We start from the raw sequence: 18,143 nt of genomic DNA on the forward strand, positions 1-18,143 counted from the left end.
AAATATGAACATGACGCGAGAATTATTCATTTCAGTTATGAATTTATATTAATTGTTTCTTTTCTTTCATCAGTTTTAAACACTCATCAATCCACATAAATATTTATTATTCACTTCACTTACTGTCTCATATCTGCTACACCGTTGTTTATTAATATTGAGAGGGCGGAATTTAAATATATATAAATATGGCTCTGGTTGGTAATGAAAAATGGAAGTCAGTCTGGTTTTGAGAGACCACATTGTGGGTGTGCAGTTAGTTGAACTAACACTATCCAAAATTGCCAGTTTGTTTACGCGTATCGACGCAACAATGTCCAGGGTAATGGCGGCCTATATAATTTATGGCAACTAAGTCTAGATGAGGGGATCGCCGAACATTGAAGAGGATTGTCATGATTCAGAATTCAATTAAGATCTGTAATGATGTGTTTCTAAAATCATAATTTGACGAGAGTTGTATATCCTTAACATATGCGGTAGGGTTGCGATTTCTAAACCTCTGGGCACCGCAACCAACGCGGTAGATCGAAAATAATAATCTTGAGGACATAAAACATAGACTGCCGACGATTGCAAGAGAGCACTGCATTTGCTTTCGGACTGATTAGACTATTGAAATCTTTCTACGATTATGCCGGCTAGGCTAAAGGAGACGATGATGATGAGAAATGAATGAAGTGGTGGTGGAATGAAGAAAGTAGGAAGAAATGGGAGAACCCAACACACGGTGTTTGTCCACCACAAAATTCACTTAGCGCGAGCTGGAATCAAACCAGAACCCATGCACCAGAGGTGAACGCTCTGGCTACTGAACCACAGCGGCCCTACTGAATAGACTATTGAGTTGCCAAACAAAATACAGGGTGCAAAATCATTCAGCCAATCAAGTGCCATCAGTCCTGCACAGTAGTTCCATGTGACTCCACCATTCGTTCTTGAAACTTGTATTAGAAGTAAATATAAAACAATGATAGAATTAGAAGGAAAATCTGTACTTGGCGCCTGACAAGCAGGAAAGTGGCGTCCTAATGTAGTCCATAGTTATTCTTGTGTTTTTTGTCAATGTGTTATTGTATTATTATTATTATTATTATTATTATTATTATTATTATTATTATTATTATTATTATTATTATTATTATTATTATTATTATTATTATTATTTGTACTCGTAAGTTCCAATTTTTGAGAAATATTGTAGTAAACTCAGTTCCTAAATATTTCAGCTTCATGTCATAAAGAAAATGTTCAGAAACAAACGTGCCTTTTTATCCAGTAGTACGTATTCACATACCACAGTAAGTTTAAGTTTGACTGTATTATCTTCATCTGTAAACCGTACAATTAGAGGAGAACGTAATTCCTCCTATTTAGTTTTTCTTTTTTTCTACAGGACGAAAGAAATTGTTGCAAATTTCAAGAACAAGAATTTGTTAAACAAGTTGAAGTGGAAGACAACGAAGTTAAACTTTTACAAAGATTGGACCACGGAGGTGGCTCCGTTAATTCTTGTCATTTTTATAATAATGATTTACTAGCAACTGGTGCTGGGTAAGTTTCTTTTCATGTTCTATATATAATACACTTGGACATAAGAACTAAGGTAAACTTTATTATTTTCAAAAATTCTTGTATTCTAGCCATTGAATTTTTAAATAGATATGCTTATATTTAGTTTTCTTCACAGTTCACGAGAATCGAACCCAGGCCTCCAGTTTACATGTCATTTCGTTAACCACTAGACTACCCAGACCACTTTGTGAACAGCCGTACATTTTATCACTCTTGAAGTTAGTATTCAACCACTCAGACAATATGGACCGTACTAAAACTCCTGTTATGCTTGGTTAACCCATGAAATCGGAAGAACCAGTAAATTTCATCCCTTTCCGGTATGGATAGAATGTTGTGGATTGTGATGGTATGTACTCTTTGAGACCTGAATCGATTGCAGAAAACCGCTTGTCACTATCCTATTTTTGTTCTATGGCAGTAACGGTTGTGACTGGAAGTGGTTAATTTTAACCACTTCTGGAGTCAATAGAGGGTTAAGGGAGGAGAAATTGGACCTATTCTTGGAAAGCTGAATGGATTAAAAAATGCATATCGATGTTTCTCACAGTTTTTGCTCTACGGAAATCAGTATTGGAACCGGTAATATTAGTAAATTTCAACCACTTCCGGTTTTGGTAGAGAGTTCCAGGTTCTGATGGTATATTCTCTTGAGACCTGAATCGATTGCAGAAAACCACTTATCGCTATCTACGGTTGTGACTGGAAGTGGTTAATTTTAACCACTTCTGGATTCAATCGAGGGTCGGGTGAAGGAGATGTAACGTACTCTTGAGAAACTGAATGGATTGCAAAAACGTGCATCTCGTTGTCTCTCAGCATTTTTGCTCTACGTAAATCAGTAAATTTCAACCACTTCCGATTTTGGTAGTGTGTTGCGGATTGTGATGGTATGTTCTCTTGATACCTTGTATCGTTTGCAGAAAACAGTTTGTCACTATCTAATACCGTTTTGTTCTATTGCGATAAACATTAAAACTGGAAATGTTTTTGAACCATTTCCGGTTCGAATAGAGGTTTAACGGACTAGATGGAATCTATTCTTGCAACGCAGAATCAATTACAATACTATTTTTGCTCTATGAAAATCAGTATTGAAACCAGACGTAGTGGTAAATTTCAATCGCTCCCGGTTTCAGTAGAGTGTTCGGGATAGTCATGGCACGTTTAGGAGATTAATGGAAAAATGGAAACTTCGTATAAAGGTAATAAAAGTTTAAACTGGAAAATGGTTATTGTAAATAACTTCCGGTTCCAATACAGGGTTAACAGAAGAGATGGAACCTATTCCTGAACGACGAAGCAATTGCAGAAAACCACATCACGATAACTCTCACCGTATTTGCTGTATGAAAATCAGTATTAGAACCGGAAGTAGTAGTAAATTTCAACTACTTTTGGTTTTGGTAGAGTGTTGCTTTGAGGCGCTGAATCGTTTGAAAAAAAAAAAGATTCTCGTTATCTGTTGTCGCGTTGGTTCTATGGTAATAAACGTTTAAACCAGAAATGTCTAATTTGAACCACTTCCGGTTTGAATAGACGGTTAATGAAGAAGATGGAACCAATTCTTGGATTGCTGAATCGATTGCAGAAAAGCGAATTTCGATATATCTTATCGTTTTTGATCTATGGAAATCAGTATTGAAACCGGAAGTAATATTACATTTGAACTACTTCTGTATCTGCTAGAGTATCCGACATAGTCATGGTACGTTGACTTAAGTCACTGAATCATTTGCTTAAAAAAAAAAAAAAAAAAAAAAAAAAGTTTCTTGCTACCCCTAACCGTTTTCGTTTTATGGCAATAAACGTTGAAACTGGAAATGACTAATTTGAACCACTTCTGATTTGAATAGAAAGTTAACGGATAAGATGGAACGGAAGGGACGCTCAATCACTTGCAAAAAAACCACATCTCGATATCTCTTACCGTTTTTGCAAAGATTCCTGTCAACGGACGGACAAAGCCGTTCTATAAGACTTCCGATAACATATAACAGTTTGGAAGTCTAAACGGAACGTTAAACTCCAACTAAACAATAATAACAATAACTCACTCAAATACTTAGTTTTTTTTAACTTATCTGTGTACGTTCAACAGCTGTTTGTTGTCATCCTTACTACATATCCATTAAGGAATTTTCACATTATCCGTAACATTCGTATATCGTAATAATAATAATAATTTAATAATAATAATAATAATAGTGCATAGGATGAGTTAAAAACATGAGTGCTCAAAGAAGTTCAGTATTTTATTATTCAATATTCACTCTGTCAGTTCATTGTCAGCAATACTTGTTACTGAGGCAAATGTATTCAGATAATATACGGGTAAAATTGAGTGGATGCACAGGTAAACTATGTGGACGTAAACTATTTGGACTGAGATACATAGGCTTCAATTGTTGCCGTAGAGATTGCTCTAAGTGTGAAATTAGCTTTAGAATAATGACGCTTCATCAATTTTGGGAGTAAGCTTAAAAAATGGTGTAATTTCTTTCTACTGAGTTCGATTAATTCAACAAATTGTTTTCTAATTTACTATCGTGATTTCTTCCGTATCACAAATCAGATTTTTGGGTGTTCGATCCCAGCTCGCACCAAGTGAGCTTTGTGGTGGACAAACACCGTGTGCGTAGGTTTTCTCAGGGTTCTTCGGTTTCATCCCACTTTCTTCATTCCACCATTTTATTCATTTATATATATAATATAATATAATATAATAATATATAATATAATATAATATAATATAATATAATATAATATAATATAATATAATATAATATAATATAATATAATAATATAATATAAAATAAAATCAATCAATTAGTTTGTATCTTCGACTCTTTGCGAAGATACAAACTTTCTTGCGTAAACTTCTTTATCGTTTTATTTCTTTCTGGCTACTATTCTGTCTTGTTTGCTACATTTCTATACCGAAATTTCGTAAGCTCCATACTCTTCATAATGTTTTCCAAGAAAAGAAAGGGAAAATTCAGCTCTCAAGTAGTTCTTGTCTGAAAGAAAAAGAGAAATCTTCATTTATAAACGTGTTTTGAAGTATTATTGGAAAATTAAATAGAGCAAATTTTTTTTTGTCATTTTTTTCTAGGATATGTACTATTTTAAGTTGGTTATAGGTATAGGTATTAGGGTGGATCGAAAAAAATCAAAGTTGTCCAATTAAATAGCACTAGATGCCAAAAGTTGTGTATTGACTAGTATAACATTCGTAATTTTTTTTCATAATTTTTGTACTCCATCTTCATTCCCCTCAAGAGCCTTAAATTTTTGCAGTTCTTATGAAAATCAGAATTTTTTGAAAGTATTGATTTTTTTTCAAGCTGCCCAATGAAATCGAATTAGATGACAAAAATTACATAATGACTAGATTGACTACACCATTCATGATTTTAAAATAATTCGCATGTTCATTCTTCGCAAGGGCTTGAGATTTTGCAGTTTTTATAGTAAATTTCAAAATTTCACTTAAAATGTTAAAAAAAAAATAAAATAAAATAAAATAAAATCTGCCAAATCACTTCACACTAGCTAGGAAAGAGTTGTGTTCACTACCATAACATCCATGGTTTTAAAATAATCTTCATACTTTATCTTATTACCTGCAGGGTCCTTAAAATTTTGAAATGTATATGGTAAATCTCAAAATTCATTGAAGACACTGACAATTTCCAAGAACTGCAAAATAATATCTTACTAGATGTCAAGCCTTTTGCGTGACTAGTATGATTTTTAAAAAATATTTTTCCTTTATCTTCGTTACTTCCAAGTTTTAAAATGCAGTTTCACAGTATTATCTAAAAATACATTGAACATAATATTAAGATAAATTATGTAAAATAACAATTTTGCATTGAAATTATTTTTGATATGCAGCTCTTTGCTGGTTCCCAGAACCCACCACGAGGAGGTGGCTACATGAGTTCCGCCCATCCCTTCATCCCATCCACCCTACCTTTGGAAATTATCTCTTTAGCTCGTTGGTTTATATTCAGATTTTGTTTCGAATGTGAAAATTATTAACCTATCCAAATGTCTTGCTCTGATAAATCCATTTCGAGCTAAGACACCACACACTTCAGATGAAGCTTTGGTAACAGTTTTAACGCACCTCTTGACTGCTTGGGCAAGTGGAAAACAGGCGGAAGGGCACATGAATCTTCAGTTACACATTTCTGTAGATCCTTCTCCAACAAATGGCTCGACAGGAGTGGACCGGTTACTTCGCGTCCCTGTCAGTTGATTAGGTCAATGTAATCCTGAGCACTAACGCGTATTGCTGGAATACTTAACAAGGGTACAAAAGGTGTTAGGTTTGAGCTTTTGACCTTGGGTCAAGGATTCTACGCATAGATAGTTCTCGAATATGCTTTCGATCATCGGCGAGCATTGATACTAGTAAATTCTTCGGATGCGCGAAGAAACAATTGCGTTGAACTGTCCTATCTACAATGAGCTTCAGTTCATTGTTTAAGTACAGTGAAAAGGCTATAGTATGATATAAATTCACAAGAACATCCGTGACAGTGGGGTTACATAACCATATCGGAGCATACACTTTTACCCGCTCCTTTCAACCGGTGTTGAATGTAACCAACTCCTTCAAGTTCGAAGATGGGTCAGTAGTGTTTATGTACACTAAAAGCTCTCTGTTAACAGTAGAGATCCATCTTGCATGGGATAATTTTCCACGACTTCTTGATACAAGATTCGGTGAACACTCACCAGCAGATTGCTACGCAAATATTCCACATATATATCTTTGATCTGTGCTAAGGTTTCTGACGTCTTTCTTCCATGGGCGGGAAACTTAAATTCAGTCGCTTGGAAATTAACGATTGGTAAATCTTCACAATTGGTTAAACTTTTTCCTATAGTTTCCGAGAATTTTTGAGGACCATCTAAATAGTCTAGAATATGCCTTAGAATATATCATAAAAACTGCAAAATTTCAGGCCCATACGGAGAATGAACATGCAAATTATTTTAAAACTCATGAATGATGTAGTCAATCTAGTTCGATTTCATTAGGCAGCTTAAAAAAAAATCAATGCTTTCAAAAAGTTCGAATTGTCATAAAAATTGCAAACATTTAAGGTTTTTGTGGGGAATGAAGATGGAGTTCAAAAATTATGAAAAAAATTACGAATGTTATACTAGTCAATACACAACTTTTGGCACCTAGTGCTATTTAATTGGACAACTTTGATTTTTTCAATCCACCCTAATAGGTATATCAATTGTTTGGTTTGGTTAATCCAGTAGGTTCACAGAAAGCGATCCAGCTAATATAAAACACATATATAAGAAATGGAATCTTTTACCAACAAACTAACCATAACATATATCATTTCCATAATTCATTTTTTTTTTTCCTGTGAGCACATTATAGAATACTACCATAAGAACTCTGGCTATATGTCTACTTATATATCCTCTCTATATACAAGGTGGGCCATTTTAATTAATCCACGAAAATATCTGAAAAATGATAAAACATAGAAGAAATGTTTCAAGTACACTTTATATATTGCTAAGGGGGAAACCCAATTCCGCCAAAAGTACTCCCTCTCCGCCCCCCTAAATGGGGGTAACGGGGGGTAACTTTGAAATGTCAAATGGGAACATGGGTCGAATAATACCTCGTTCGAAAGGTCTTGGAAAACTAAGCAACGCTGTACCAAAAGATGTTTCATATTGTGCACCAGTTTCAAAATGGCCGCCATGATATGGTTCGAAAACTCCAGTACCCGTAGTATGAAAACCATGGAAGATAAATGAATGGAACAAAATTGAAATACGTAAATATCATAGGGCATATCGAATGATGTGGTCCCTGTGATCCCAGCGGTTTCCGTGAAGGGGTTTTGTGGGCTAACTTCAAATTTTCAATGTCTGACCGGACAACGGTTCGGGCGTACGCTTGACCTACCCAATGCTGTTTGGAAGGCAGACTTCATGCATAGAGAATTGGTGCACTAAGTTAACGCGGATGGCCACAGTTACATTTTGATTAACTATTAGCATTCATGTCACATTGTGAGCTTGAGGGACGAAACGGTGTGTACGTATATCCCCGAAATCCTTTCTGAATAACCAGCACGCATTGCATAAAAGAATCTATTTTTTTTAGTCACTACAGCGTCATCCTCACAAACAAATGTTTCAACCACACCATACCTATTTGTAAGGTTAGCCTTAATTTACGAATTAAAGTAGAGCTCTCGTTTGAACTTTCACTTTACTTTCCACCCCACTCACATACAGAGCGCAGGGAGAGATTATTTTGCAGGACTTGGATTTCTCTCTATACATTATGGCAATTTTACTCTATTTTTATCTCTGTTGTATTATTCTCGAGCCTTGGAACGCCTCCGTGGTTTTGCTGTTTAATTTTCGTTATTTTCATTTATGTCTAACCGTATTCATACTATGGGCACTAGACGTTTTCTTAGACACAGTCACCATGTCTTTGCGATCATTTTGAAAAAGGTGTCTCATGTCGAAAATTTTCTTACAGAAGCTGTTTGATATTAATTTGTCTATGTAACGTGATGTTACTCGCTTCAAGCTGCTATTTGAAATTTTCAAGTTGGCCCCGGATACCTTTCAGTTGGCCCTTGGAGTCACCCCGACAACACCTCTCGATGTGCCTTACGTCAGTTAGCTACTCCAGTTTTTCTTCTGTTGATTTATCTCCAATCGCTTTCATACTACGGGTACTAAACCTTTTCTCTGACACGGATACTGTTTCGGCGGCCTTTTGAGAACACTGCCATTTCACATCAATCGTTTTCTCCTGCAATATGTTAGATTTTGCAAGATTTATCGAACGAGGTACCACTCGACTCATGTTACTATTTGAAATTTTGAAGTTAGCCCCCAAGATCCCTTTAGGGAGGCCACTGGGATCACAGGGACCACACCGTTCGATATGCCCTATGATATTTACGTATTTCAATTTTGTTCCATTCATTTACCTTCCATCGTTTTCACACTACGGGTACTGGAGTTTCCGAACCATATTATGGCGGCCATTTTGAAACCGGTGCACAATATGGAACATCTTTTGGTACAGCGTTGCTTAGTTTTCCAAGACCTTTCGAACGAGGTATTACTCGACCCATGTTCCCATTTGACATTTCAAAGTTACCCCCCGTTACCCCCATTTAGGGGGGCGGGGAGGGGTACTTTTGGCGGAATTGGGTTTCCTCCTTTGCAATATATAACGTGTACTTGAAACATTTCTTCTATGTTTTATCATTTTTCAGATATTTCCGTGGATTAATTAAAATGGCCCACCCTGTATAGGTCTACAAATACAGTATACGAATTGGAACAATGAATGATTCTTTCTATTCTTGTGGCAATTCCTCCTTGTTCCAGATAAGGAGAATAAGTTTGTGTATCTTGTTCCTCCACCCAGAATTGTGTCTGTACCCGGAGATTTGTGTTTCTTTAATTTCTTTATAGCGATTTCTACTTCTATTCGGTTCTTCTGTGTGTATCTTCTACTTCTATTCGGTTCTTCTGTGTGTATCTTCCTTTCTCAACGAACATTAGCTTTTGGCTGCGTGTTAAGCAAAACGTCAAAGAAGTCTCTCCATTTAAGATGCTGTCTGTATCAGCGAGAATTGTTCTGTCGAGTTTCTTTAAAATATAAGCGCCTTTCTTAAATTCGTTGATACCCTTATATATGTCCCAAGTTTTCTTGTTTTTACTGTTATGTTCAAGTTCCTTAATTTTAGCTTTTAAAAAATCGCGTTTCTTTGTTCTGAAAGTTTTGGAGGTTTCCTGCCTGTTGTCTACGAAATTTTGTGTAGTTATTTCGTTTGGATTTTGTAGTCAACGATATTTTGTGTGTTTTCTCTTCTGTGCTAGTTCAGTGCATTCCTGGTCGAACCATAGTTTGTTTCTGCGTATTCCCGCGTGTCCGAATTTTTCTTTTGCTGAAATTTTAATGCTATCTCTGATTTCTACCTAAGTATCCTCAACACTAGTTCTCTCCAAACCTTCTAGAACAGAGAATGTGTTGATACTTCAATCTGGTAGTCTCCTCTTTTCGTTTTCAGACATTGAATATTTCCTTTATTCAACGATAATATCTCTCTTATTATAGCTGCTACCAGGTAGTGATCAGTGTCACAATCAGCCCCTCTAAACGACTGAACATCAATAATGATAGATTGTCGTCTTGTATCTACTAAAACGTGACCAATTTGATTTTTTTTTCTTTCTTCATCTAGTGAAGTCCAAGTGTATTTATGAGCGTCTCAATGTGAGAATTTTGTACTATTCACGGTAAAAGTTTTGGATTATTGCAAAGTTCACGAGTCTAACGTTGTTGTCATTACCTTCCTTACGCAGACTTTCATTCCCTATAATCGGTTAGAAAATATCCTCTCGTTCTACCTTTGCATTTAAATCCCGTAATAGAATCTTCATATGGTATTGCGGTAGTTCGTGAAATTACCCGTTGTACTCCTTCGTAAAAAGAACATGCTGAACACATAATAATAGTAAATATAAATGTCTAGAACATAATATGATCAACATTTTTCAATAGAATAAAAATATTTTTGATAATAGTTTTTGGGTATGCTTAGTGAAATTTCATCTTTCAATTCTTTGGTTATCAAGTTGTATAGTTCAGTAACTGTATATTCGTGTATAGTTTTTGGGTATGCTTAATGAAATTTCATCTTTCAATTCTTTGGTTATCAAGTTGTATAGTTCAATAACTGTATATTTGTGTATATTTTCTTATCAACAGGGACAAACTTGTTCGATTGTGGCAGCGTAATCGAGAAGGGCGTTTTGTGGAATCCAAAACATCACCGTACGAAGGGCATCGATATACAATCAATCAAGTGGAATTTTCCACTTGTGGCACGATAGTAGCTTCTTGCTCAATCGATGGATGTGCTTTCATCTGGGATGTAGAGGTGGGTGTTGGAAAGAAATATGGACTTTTTATTTATTTATTTATTTATTTATTTATTTATTTTTAAAAATTTTGTTGGTTTATTTTTGTGATCCACATTTCTAATAAAATTATTTTATGAATGGACAAAAAAATTTATAAAACTGAACTGATTGATAACTTTACATCACAAATTTATAACCATGACAATACATATATTTTGGTATATTTAAATTTCTTGTTCTGTACAGTTGTTTTATCTTTGCTTCATTGCAAAGCGAATATCTCTTATTGTTAATAACTCTTACGAGAAGATAATTTAAGGTAAATACAATGAAGTTTCTGCGATGTTGAACTTTCGGTAACATCTATTATGTTCCAGTTTCCGTTATGCTGTGTTTGAATATGTTTCTGTTTAAAACAGTCCTTTTCAAAACATGTGACTAGATTTGCTCACCAAGACGTGCTCAAAATTTTTAAAGATAAAGCTACTCTATTCAGATTTCTGTTCTGGTTATAAAAATCGGTCTGTGCTATTAAAGGGTGGGTGGATGCCACTTTGAATACATAAGCAAGACAGATAGACAATATATGGCAAATATTTCTAGAAGAAACTGAAATTAAAAGTACAAAACGATAATACAGAATGAAGAACTGCAGACAGAGATTGAAGACTTTAAATTTTAGTTTCATAAAGAAAGCAATATGATGAACGAAATATATATTTGCTCAAGTATGATGGGCGCAAATGACATTACTATTGCTAATCAGAAAGGTAATTAATGTGTAGTTACGTAATGGATATGTTGTCCAAAGATACATCACAGGCATCAGATTCGTAACCAGCTATCACTTTAATCGAAGCAGTACGGAATGGACCAGAATAAATTGTATTAGGCTATTCAGTATTACAGATATTGCTATTGTTTTTGTTATAGTATTGATGAATATAAAATAAACACAAAGTAGCAATCATTCAGAGAATGTAAATCAAGTAAAAGAAAGGAGAAAGATAATGGAGTGAGAAAATGTTTGTTTTTGTTTCGTAGTAAACTACATTTAAGATCCGTACAGCCATTTCCAATGTGTCTTTATTATATTACATTTCTATAAGATTCGAAAGGGAATAGGTGGTTACACAGGTTGTTCAGCCTACGTTTGGCCGATTTCGTTCCTTCCCCTCCCGGGCAGAATAGACTCACCCGACCTGGCTCGTGGCGTCCTGCAGTGTTGTGTTAAATTTGTTTCCAAGTGTGTGGGTTTCCGCTCTGTGATCAAAATGCCGCCCAAACTAAACCGGTTTTGGGAAAGCTATGTTGCGGCTCTTTATGACGCCCACTTTAGTGTTTCTGTCGTTAGAAAACAGTGCAAGAAGAATGGTTGCAACATCAGTTTAAGTGGAATTAAAATGTTATTAAAAAGTATAAGGGCAACGAAGCTTCACCATTTGGATCACCAACGAAGTTGCCTAGGAAGCGGGAATGCACGAAGGCCACCTCCACCATGCAGAGGAAACTTCGCAAAATGGCGATGCAAGAAAATCCGCCAACACAAAGGTGTATGGCTAATCGTCTTGACGTGTCTTTGGGGACTGTGAGCCGGACGTTACATCATCAACTCAAGCTGGAAAAAGTCATGAAAGCTCGTGGCCATCTTCTCACGGATGCCCACCAAAAGGAACGAAATTGTAACGCCCGAAAGCTGTACGAACGGCACCTGACAAAACAAAGGTGGATGTACGTTGTAACGCTCGATGAAGCATGGATTTACCTTTCCGTCTGCGGCAAACCGAGAGCCATCATGTACCGAGAGAAAGGCGCCAAGAACTTCAGAAGGTGGGTCCGTGTCTGTAAAGAATCCTTCCCAAAAGGGTTCATGGTCGTTACTGGCTACTGTTACCGAAGTAAACTGAAGATTCGTAAGGTGGCGAAGAACTGCAAAATAAATTCGCAGGATTTTCAGGAGCAGATCATGCGGCCGATCAACAAGCATGAGATTCCAACAATGTACGGAAATGACGCCAATCTGGTGCGCATTCACATGGACAAGGCCTCATCACATACCTCACAATCGTCTCTCGCATTCTACAGGGAGATGGAGGAAGCAAGTGGTATACAGGTGATACCTTTCAATAAGGTACCTGTTAAATCTCCAGATGCAAGTCCTATGGACTATTGTGGGTTTGGATTGCTGAAGCGGGCTTTGGAAAAATGGGCGTGTGACAACTGTGGAAGGGCTTTGGAAAGCTGTGCAAAGGGAATGGGACAAGATTCCCCTCCCAGTTCTTCAGAGAAGCCTATTACAGTGGAAATTACGCTGTCAGGCTATTGTTAGGAACCAAGGGAAACACATCGAGCACTTACGGACCTGGCGCCATGGATTCTTCTAAATTTTTAGGTAAGTCGAAATTGGCCAAATGTAAACTGAACAACCTCTGTATTTGGATTTGGTTTTCAGCAAAACTGAGCACAATAAAAATAGTTAAGAGAGAAGAAAGAATCGACCTGTACCATTTGTATTAATTACTTCTCTTTGTCTGTAATAATGTCATAGAAAGTGTTACGATACTTGTGAATGCAAGGTGTTACTTATGTAAGTTACTATTGCATATAAGAGATGAAAAGCCCATACAAGGTAAGATATATTAATGTACATATTGGGAAATGCGAACAGTACATTATCAATATGGGCCATTTAAAGAGCTATCTTGCAAAAACTTACAAGGTGCGCCCGTTGCTTATCTTAGACTTGCAACGGATTCACTCAAATAAACATCAACCGTTACATTGTAAAGACATAGATAGAAAAAAAAAATTAGTGGAAATAGAATAGATGAAAATGAATTACAAAAGTAATAACTATGTATTCTGTACATTTGACAAAGTTGAAGCCATCAAAATGTTTCGTCGAATATTGGAAGATAGAGATACGAAACGTTTCTCATTCCAAGAAAGAATCAATATGAAATTCTGGCAGGACATTCTGCACAGAAATCGGAATAACATCATTGACATCTTCACCTTCGTCACCAATCATGAAAGAATATAGCCAATAACTTTAAGATCTTTTTATACTGACCTCTCGGTGAAAGCCATAAAGATTTTATATTTACAATGCGAGGCCACAGTGGTGCGTGGTGTCTCTGGATTGATCCCAGCTTGCGCCAACTGAACTTTGTGGTGGACAAACACAGTGTGCATGAGTTTTTCGGCGTTCTCCCGTTCTCTTCTTTCATTTCACTATTTCTTTTATTATTATCATCACCTACTGTCTCCCGTAGCCTCGAATATAATCAGGGGGCATTAACCTAGAAATTAAAAGAAATTACAACGTAGTCAGCGAAAATTCGACGATTTATGATTTTTGAACGAATCCATAACAGAACAGAGAAGAGCAAGACAGGTATCTTATCAACGAACACTATCTATTTATTTTGATATTTTGATTTGCCAAGAGAACGTCAGTATTTTATAGAAATATAGTGTTATTACTAATAACTATATATAAGTTTCAATTTTGATATAATTAGTGCAAGAAAGTGAATGTAATTATGTAACTATACTTGTATTAGTGTCATGATAATCTAAGCGCTGATAGCTGTTGTATGATGCATGATAAATAATTCAAATATATGAACTCTTAGATTTACCTTGTATCACGAAGTAGTTGTACTTCAATCAAACAATCTTAGTGTGTATTGACATCTTTCTCGATGACTTCTATAAGTTGTTGAATTGGAAACATATGTGAAAGTCCTTCTGTGAAAGATACAAGACAGGACTGTTCATATTTGAATTACAATAGCATGAGCAACCATGAGATATTTTTGTTACAATTGCATGATGTAATGACTTACCATTTAAGAGTGTTTCTCTTCATATGTAAAAAGAAAAATTTCAAATTTGATTAGGAATGATACTTGTAAAGTACAGGAAGTTCTCACATTTTTATGTAAAGAGCAGAATTATGAAACTGTAAGCCATAACTTATTAGTTTATGTACTTTTAATTGTAACAATGTTAAAATAATTCAAAATTTTTAAAGTATTTCTTTTTCTTTATTTTTCATTATTTTAACTTTTTCTTTTATATTACGAATAAAATTTCTTTTTTGTTCCATAAAATGGTTGACACTTAGAAATAAATCGAAATATGATGCTGTTTTACAGCTTTAAATATGTAACAAATAGTCTTATGGACTTTCGCAGACTGGCAAACGAAGTCGACCTTCTTTCCAATGCAGCGGTGGAGGTCTACGCGTTTGTCGGTTTTCACCTGATGGACACCTTCTAGTTACCGGTGGTGATGATGAGAAGGCTTGTATTTGGAATACAAAGAATATGGAACTTCTCATGTAAGTTTCATAGTTATTGCAATTATGAATATAACATTGAATTTTTCTTTGTGTACTATATGCACAGTAATATTGTAAATGTATTCTCTGTATGCTATATGATCGGGAGAAGAATTCGATGGCAATTTTAAAGTGATGTTAAAATAATCACTTACTTTTACTTATAGATATGTTATGATGTGTATTAGTATTGCTAGAACTGAGAGAACGCGAATCAATTTTTACGAGACTTAGGTTCATACAAAATTCAAATCTGATACTTTAAAAATGATTTTACCTTGGTTGATATTGTATCATATGAGATTGTATTGAGTTTATATCATATGTGTGCTAACAAAACTTCATTTCACTCAATTCCCTGTGAGTATTCTTGAGGAAATAAATATTGTTTTAAGAAAGAAAATAATAACTACAAACACATTTAATTAAATAAAAAACCGTAGAAACATTATGTATAACACTCACCTACATACTCCCTAAGGACAGATATTTGTGCATAATCATCGGCATTATACAGAAGGTTGGCCCACATTTATGGAAACGATTTTGTGTCCCCTACGTTAGGGCGCAAAGCCATATTTCCACAAGCTGTTGTGCTCAATATGACGACCCTGACTATAAACTATAGCCCGACACCGAAGTTTCCATTGGAGTAGGCTTCTGTTCAGAGAAATCTGATCAAGTTTGGACTCCTCCTTGCAAACTTTCCAAAGCTAGTCAATGTACGTGAGCGACGTAAGGAAATCGCTCGCTTTAAACACCTGAAAGCACAAAAGTACATTGATGCAGCGTCGGGAGACTTGATAGGGATGTGTGAATACGGGATAGCATGGATTCCAGTTTCACGCGCTTTGCGGGCCATGTAAGCCACAGTTGTTCGAAGAGTGTGGTTGGCTGCTTTGTCTTGATGAATGAAGATTTTCGACACTTCAGCACCATACAACGACGAAATATGCTGCCGGTATAATGGCTATAGAACGTGTTGTTGATAGTATGTTGCGTTAATTTTCACATTTCGTGCAACTCTATGCAGGGAAAGTTTCCCTTTATGACAAAAACATACAACCACCACAAAGCCACGGGGAAAACTTTCGCGGCACGTGGGACCCAATTGGCATGGTCCTTGGCATCCTTTGGATGATAGTAAATGGCTCGAACTCATTTGAAGTTTGACATATAGATCCAGGCCTCGTCTAACGTGACTACATATTTCCATTTGTCACCCGCTAAATACCGTTCATAGAGCCGTTTACAATGGACCCTGCATTTCCGGATGTGTTTGGCTGTGAGTGTGTGAACACGTGGCTCATGCTTCACTTGTAGGCGTAAATCCTGGCTGATTATCCTCTGCATAGTTGATTTGGATCTTCTAACACTCCTGGCAATGTCTTTGTGGCGGCGGATTCTCCTGGGTCACCAACTTCTGCACTTGTCGAACCACATCCATTGTACGTTTGGGACGGGGGTGTTGTTTTCGTGCCATTGTGCGCACACCTGCTTTCTGTGGCTATGCATTTTTGTTGCGTTTGAGTTCATTGGCAATACCCTTCTCGGAAATGGTGAAATCCTTGGACGAACACTGTTTCACAATTGCACTGTAGCTGTATCCGATGTTGGAAAGAACGGTGATGTACTCCTTCTTGAATAGGGTCACTTTTGGAGGCATTTTATACTCGGAGCACTTCACTTCCTGCTACCGAATTCTCCACACAACTGTTTTCTGATTGTTTTTGCTGTGCTTACTGTCTGTGCGATTCTAGCGCCCCTGGCAGACATTCCACTTCGTTTCCATAAATGTGGACTGATCTTCTGTATTTCAATGAGTAATTGGTCCTCTTTCGGCAGCAACAGACTGTGAATTTCGTATATTCCTGTTTCTTCATTTTAGGTTCATTGAAAATCCTTAGAAGCGGGTATCTTTTGTAAAACTTACGAAAAGAAAAAGAAAAATGAAAAGAAAGAAACAGAAAAGGAAAGGAACTTTAAAAATTGAAAGGAAATAAACCGTAAATAAATGTATAGAACAGATTTATAAGTTAGGTGCTCTCATCTAGCGAGTTTATGAACATAAATTATTATAAGTAGTGTGTGCGTATAACACCGTTAGGGAAAGATAAATAACAATAGATACAACCTACTAATTAGCAGTATATTTAGCTACATATGCTGCACAGTACACAATTAAGTAGCATTTTCTTCCAGCAGAATAAAATCTGTCAACTCTTATTGACGTCTAATGACATACATTTTAGCACTACAAAAATTCTTTTATTTTTCGATATTCTTGAAAACTACACATGAGAATTAATCGTCAAACACATTATTTTATTCACCACGATGTGATCTATCGACTAATATGCCTTACATTTGAACAATATTTTAGAGGAACAGAAATTAAGAATTAATAGTTAATGATAATTTTAGGCTATAAGTATCTTATTAATCATGCTATCTACTGTCGTATTAATTTAGTTATTTTTATAAATTTACTAGCAGAATATCCGTTCTTTGCATTTGGATAATACATTTCATTTTGGACATAAAGGGGTGAATTTTGATTTAAACGGCATCGGAAGTGTCACTGTTCGTCTCAGCGACCCCGAAAGCTATGGATTCGAAACTAATATCGGTCATTTTCATATCGGCCATATTCATTTTTAAATATCCTTCTCCCTCCCCTCAGTTGCACCGTCAAAGTGAAATGAGAAAAATAATCCCAGGGCCGAACCTCATCTATGTGGCAAATTTGATCGAGATGAGTCTCGTGTTTTATTTATGCTTATGGATCTTCCCCTCCCATACGTTGTATCTTCAAAATGAAATGATAAAAGCCATCCCAGGCGCAAACCTCATCTATGTTGAAATTTGATCGAGATATGTCTCCTGTTTCAAGAGGTATAAAGTCACAAATATAGATACTTTCATTTTTATATATATAAATGAGCATTAGTGGTATGGACGGCCTTAAGCCTGTCACGTATAGATGGTGATCAGAAAAATGGAAACACCTGTAGTTGGCAACACGTCAGATGTATGGGTTGGTAGTGGTGTCGTGGCGCCCGCAGCGCCGGACCGCTGGTGGTGGTGTGTTAGGTCGGTCTCCATACTACGTCAGGCGCAGTGGAACAGCAGTGTCCAGTGGCTGCAGCAGACGGAGGTAGTGTAAAATGGGAGACCTCTCAGATTTTCAAAGAGGGCGAATTGTTGGTGCGCGGTTATGTGGAGTGAGTGTGACGGCAGTGGCTACTGTGTTAGGTGTGTCGCGTGG

General features: G+C 36.2%; 1 protein-coding gene across 3 annotated transcripts in view; it reads left to right on the top strand.

The window, feature by feature from the left end:
• LOC145668234 (WD repeat, SAM and U-box domain-containing protein 1-like) overlaps positions 1 to 18,143 on the top strand; it is a 110,501-nt gene that overhangs the window by 49,438 nt on the left and 42,920 nt on the right. For 2 of the 3 annotated variants that reach the window (XM_081735900.1, XM_081735901.1), the window contains exons 9-11: positions 1,397 to 1,554; positions 10,373 to 10,544; positions 14,712 to 14,875. In XM_081735900.1, coding sequence (XP_081592026.1) covers positions 1,397 to 1,554; positions 10,373 to 10,544; positions 14,712 to 14,875 — 494 coding nt within the window. The remainder of the gene's footprint in view (positions 1 to 1,396; positions 1,555 to 10,372; positions 10,545 to 14,711; positions 14,876 to 18,143) is intronic. The other variant, XM_081735902.1, reaches the window with a different exon arrangement.

This window comes from Thermobia domestica, chromosome 13, assembly GCF_964235325.1.
Source record: "Thermobia domestica chromosome 13, izTheDome1.hap1.1, whole genome shotgun sequence".
In the NCBI taxonomy this organism is placed as follows: domain Eukaryota; kingdom Metazoa; phylum Arthropoda; class Insecta; order Zygentoma; family Lepismatidae; genus Thermobia; species Thermobia domestica.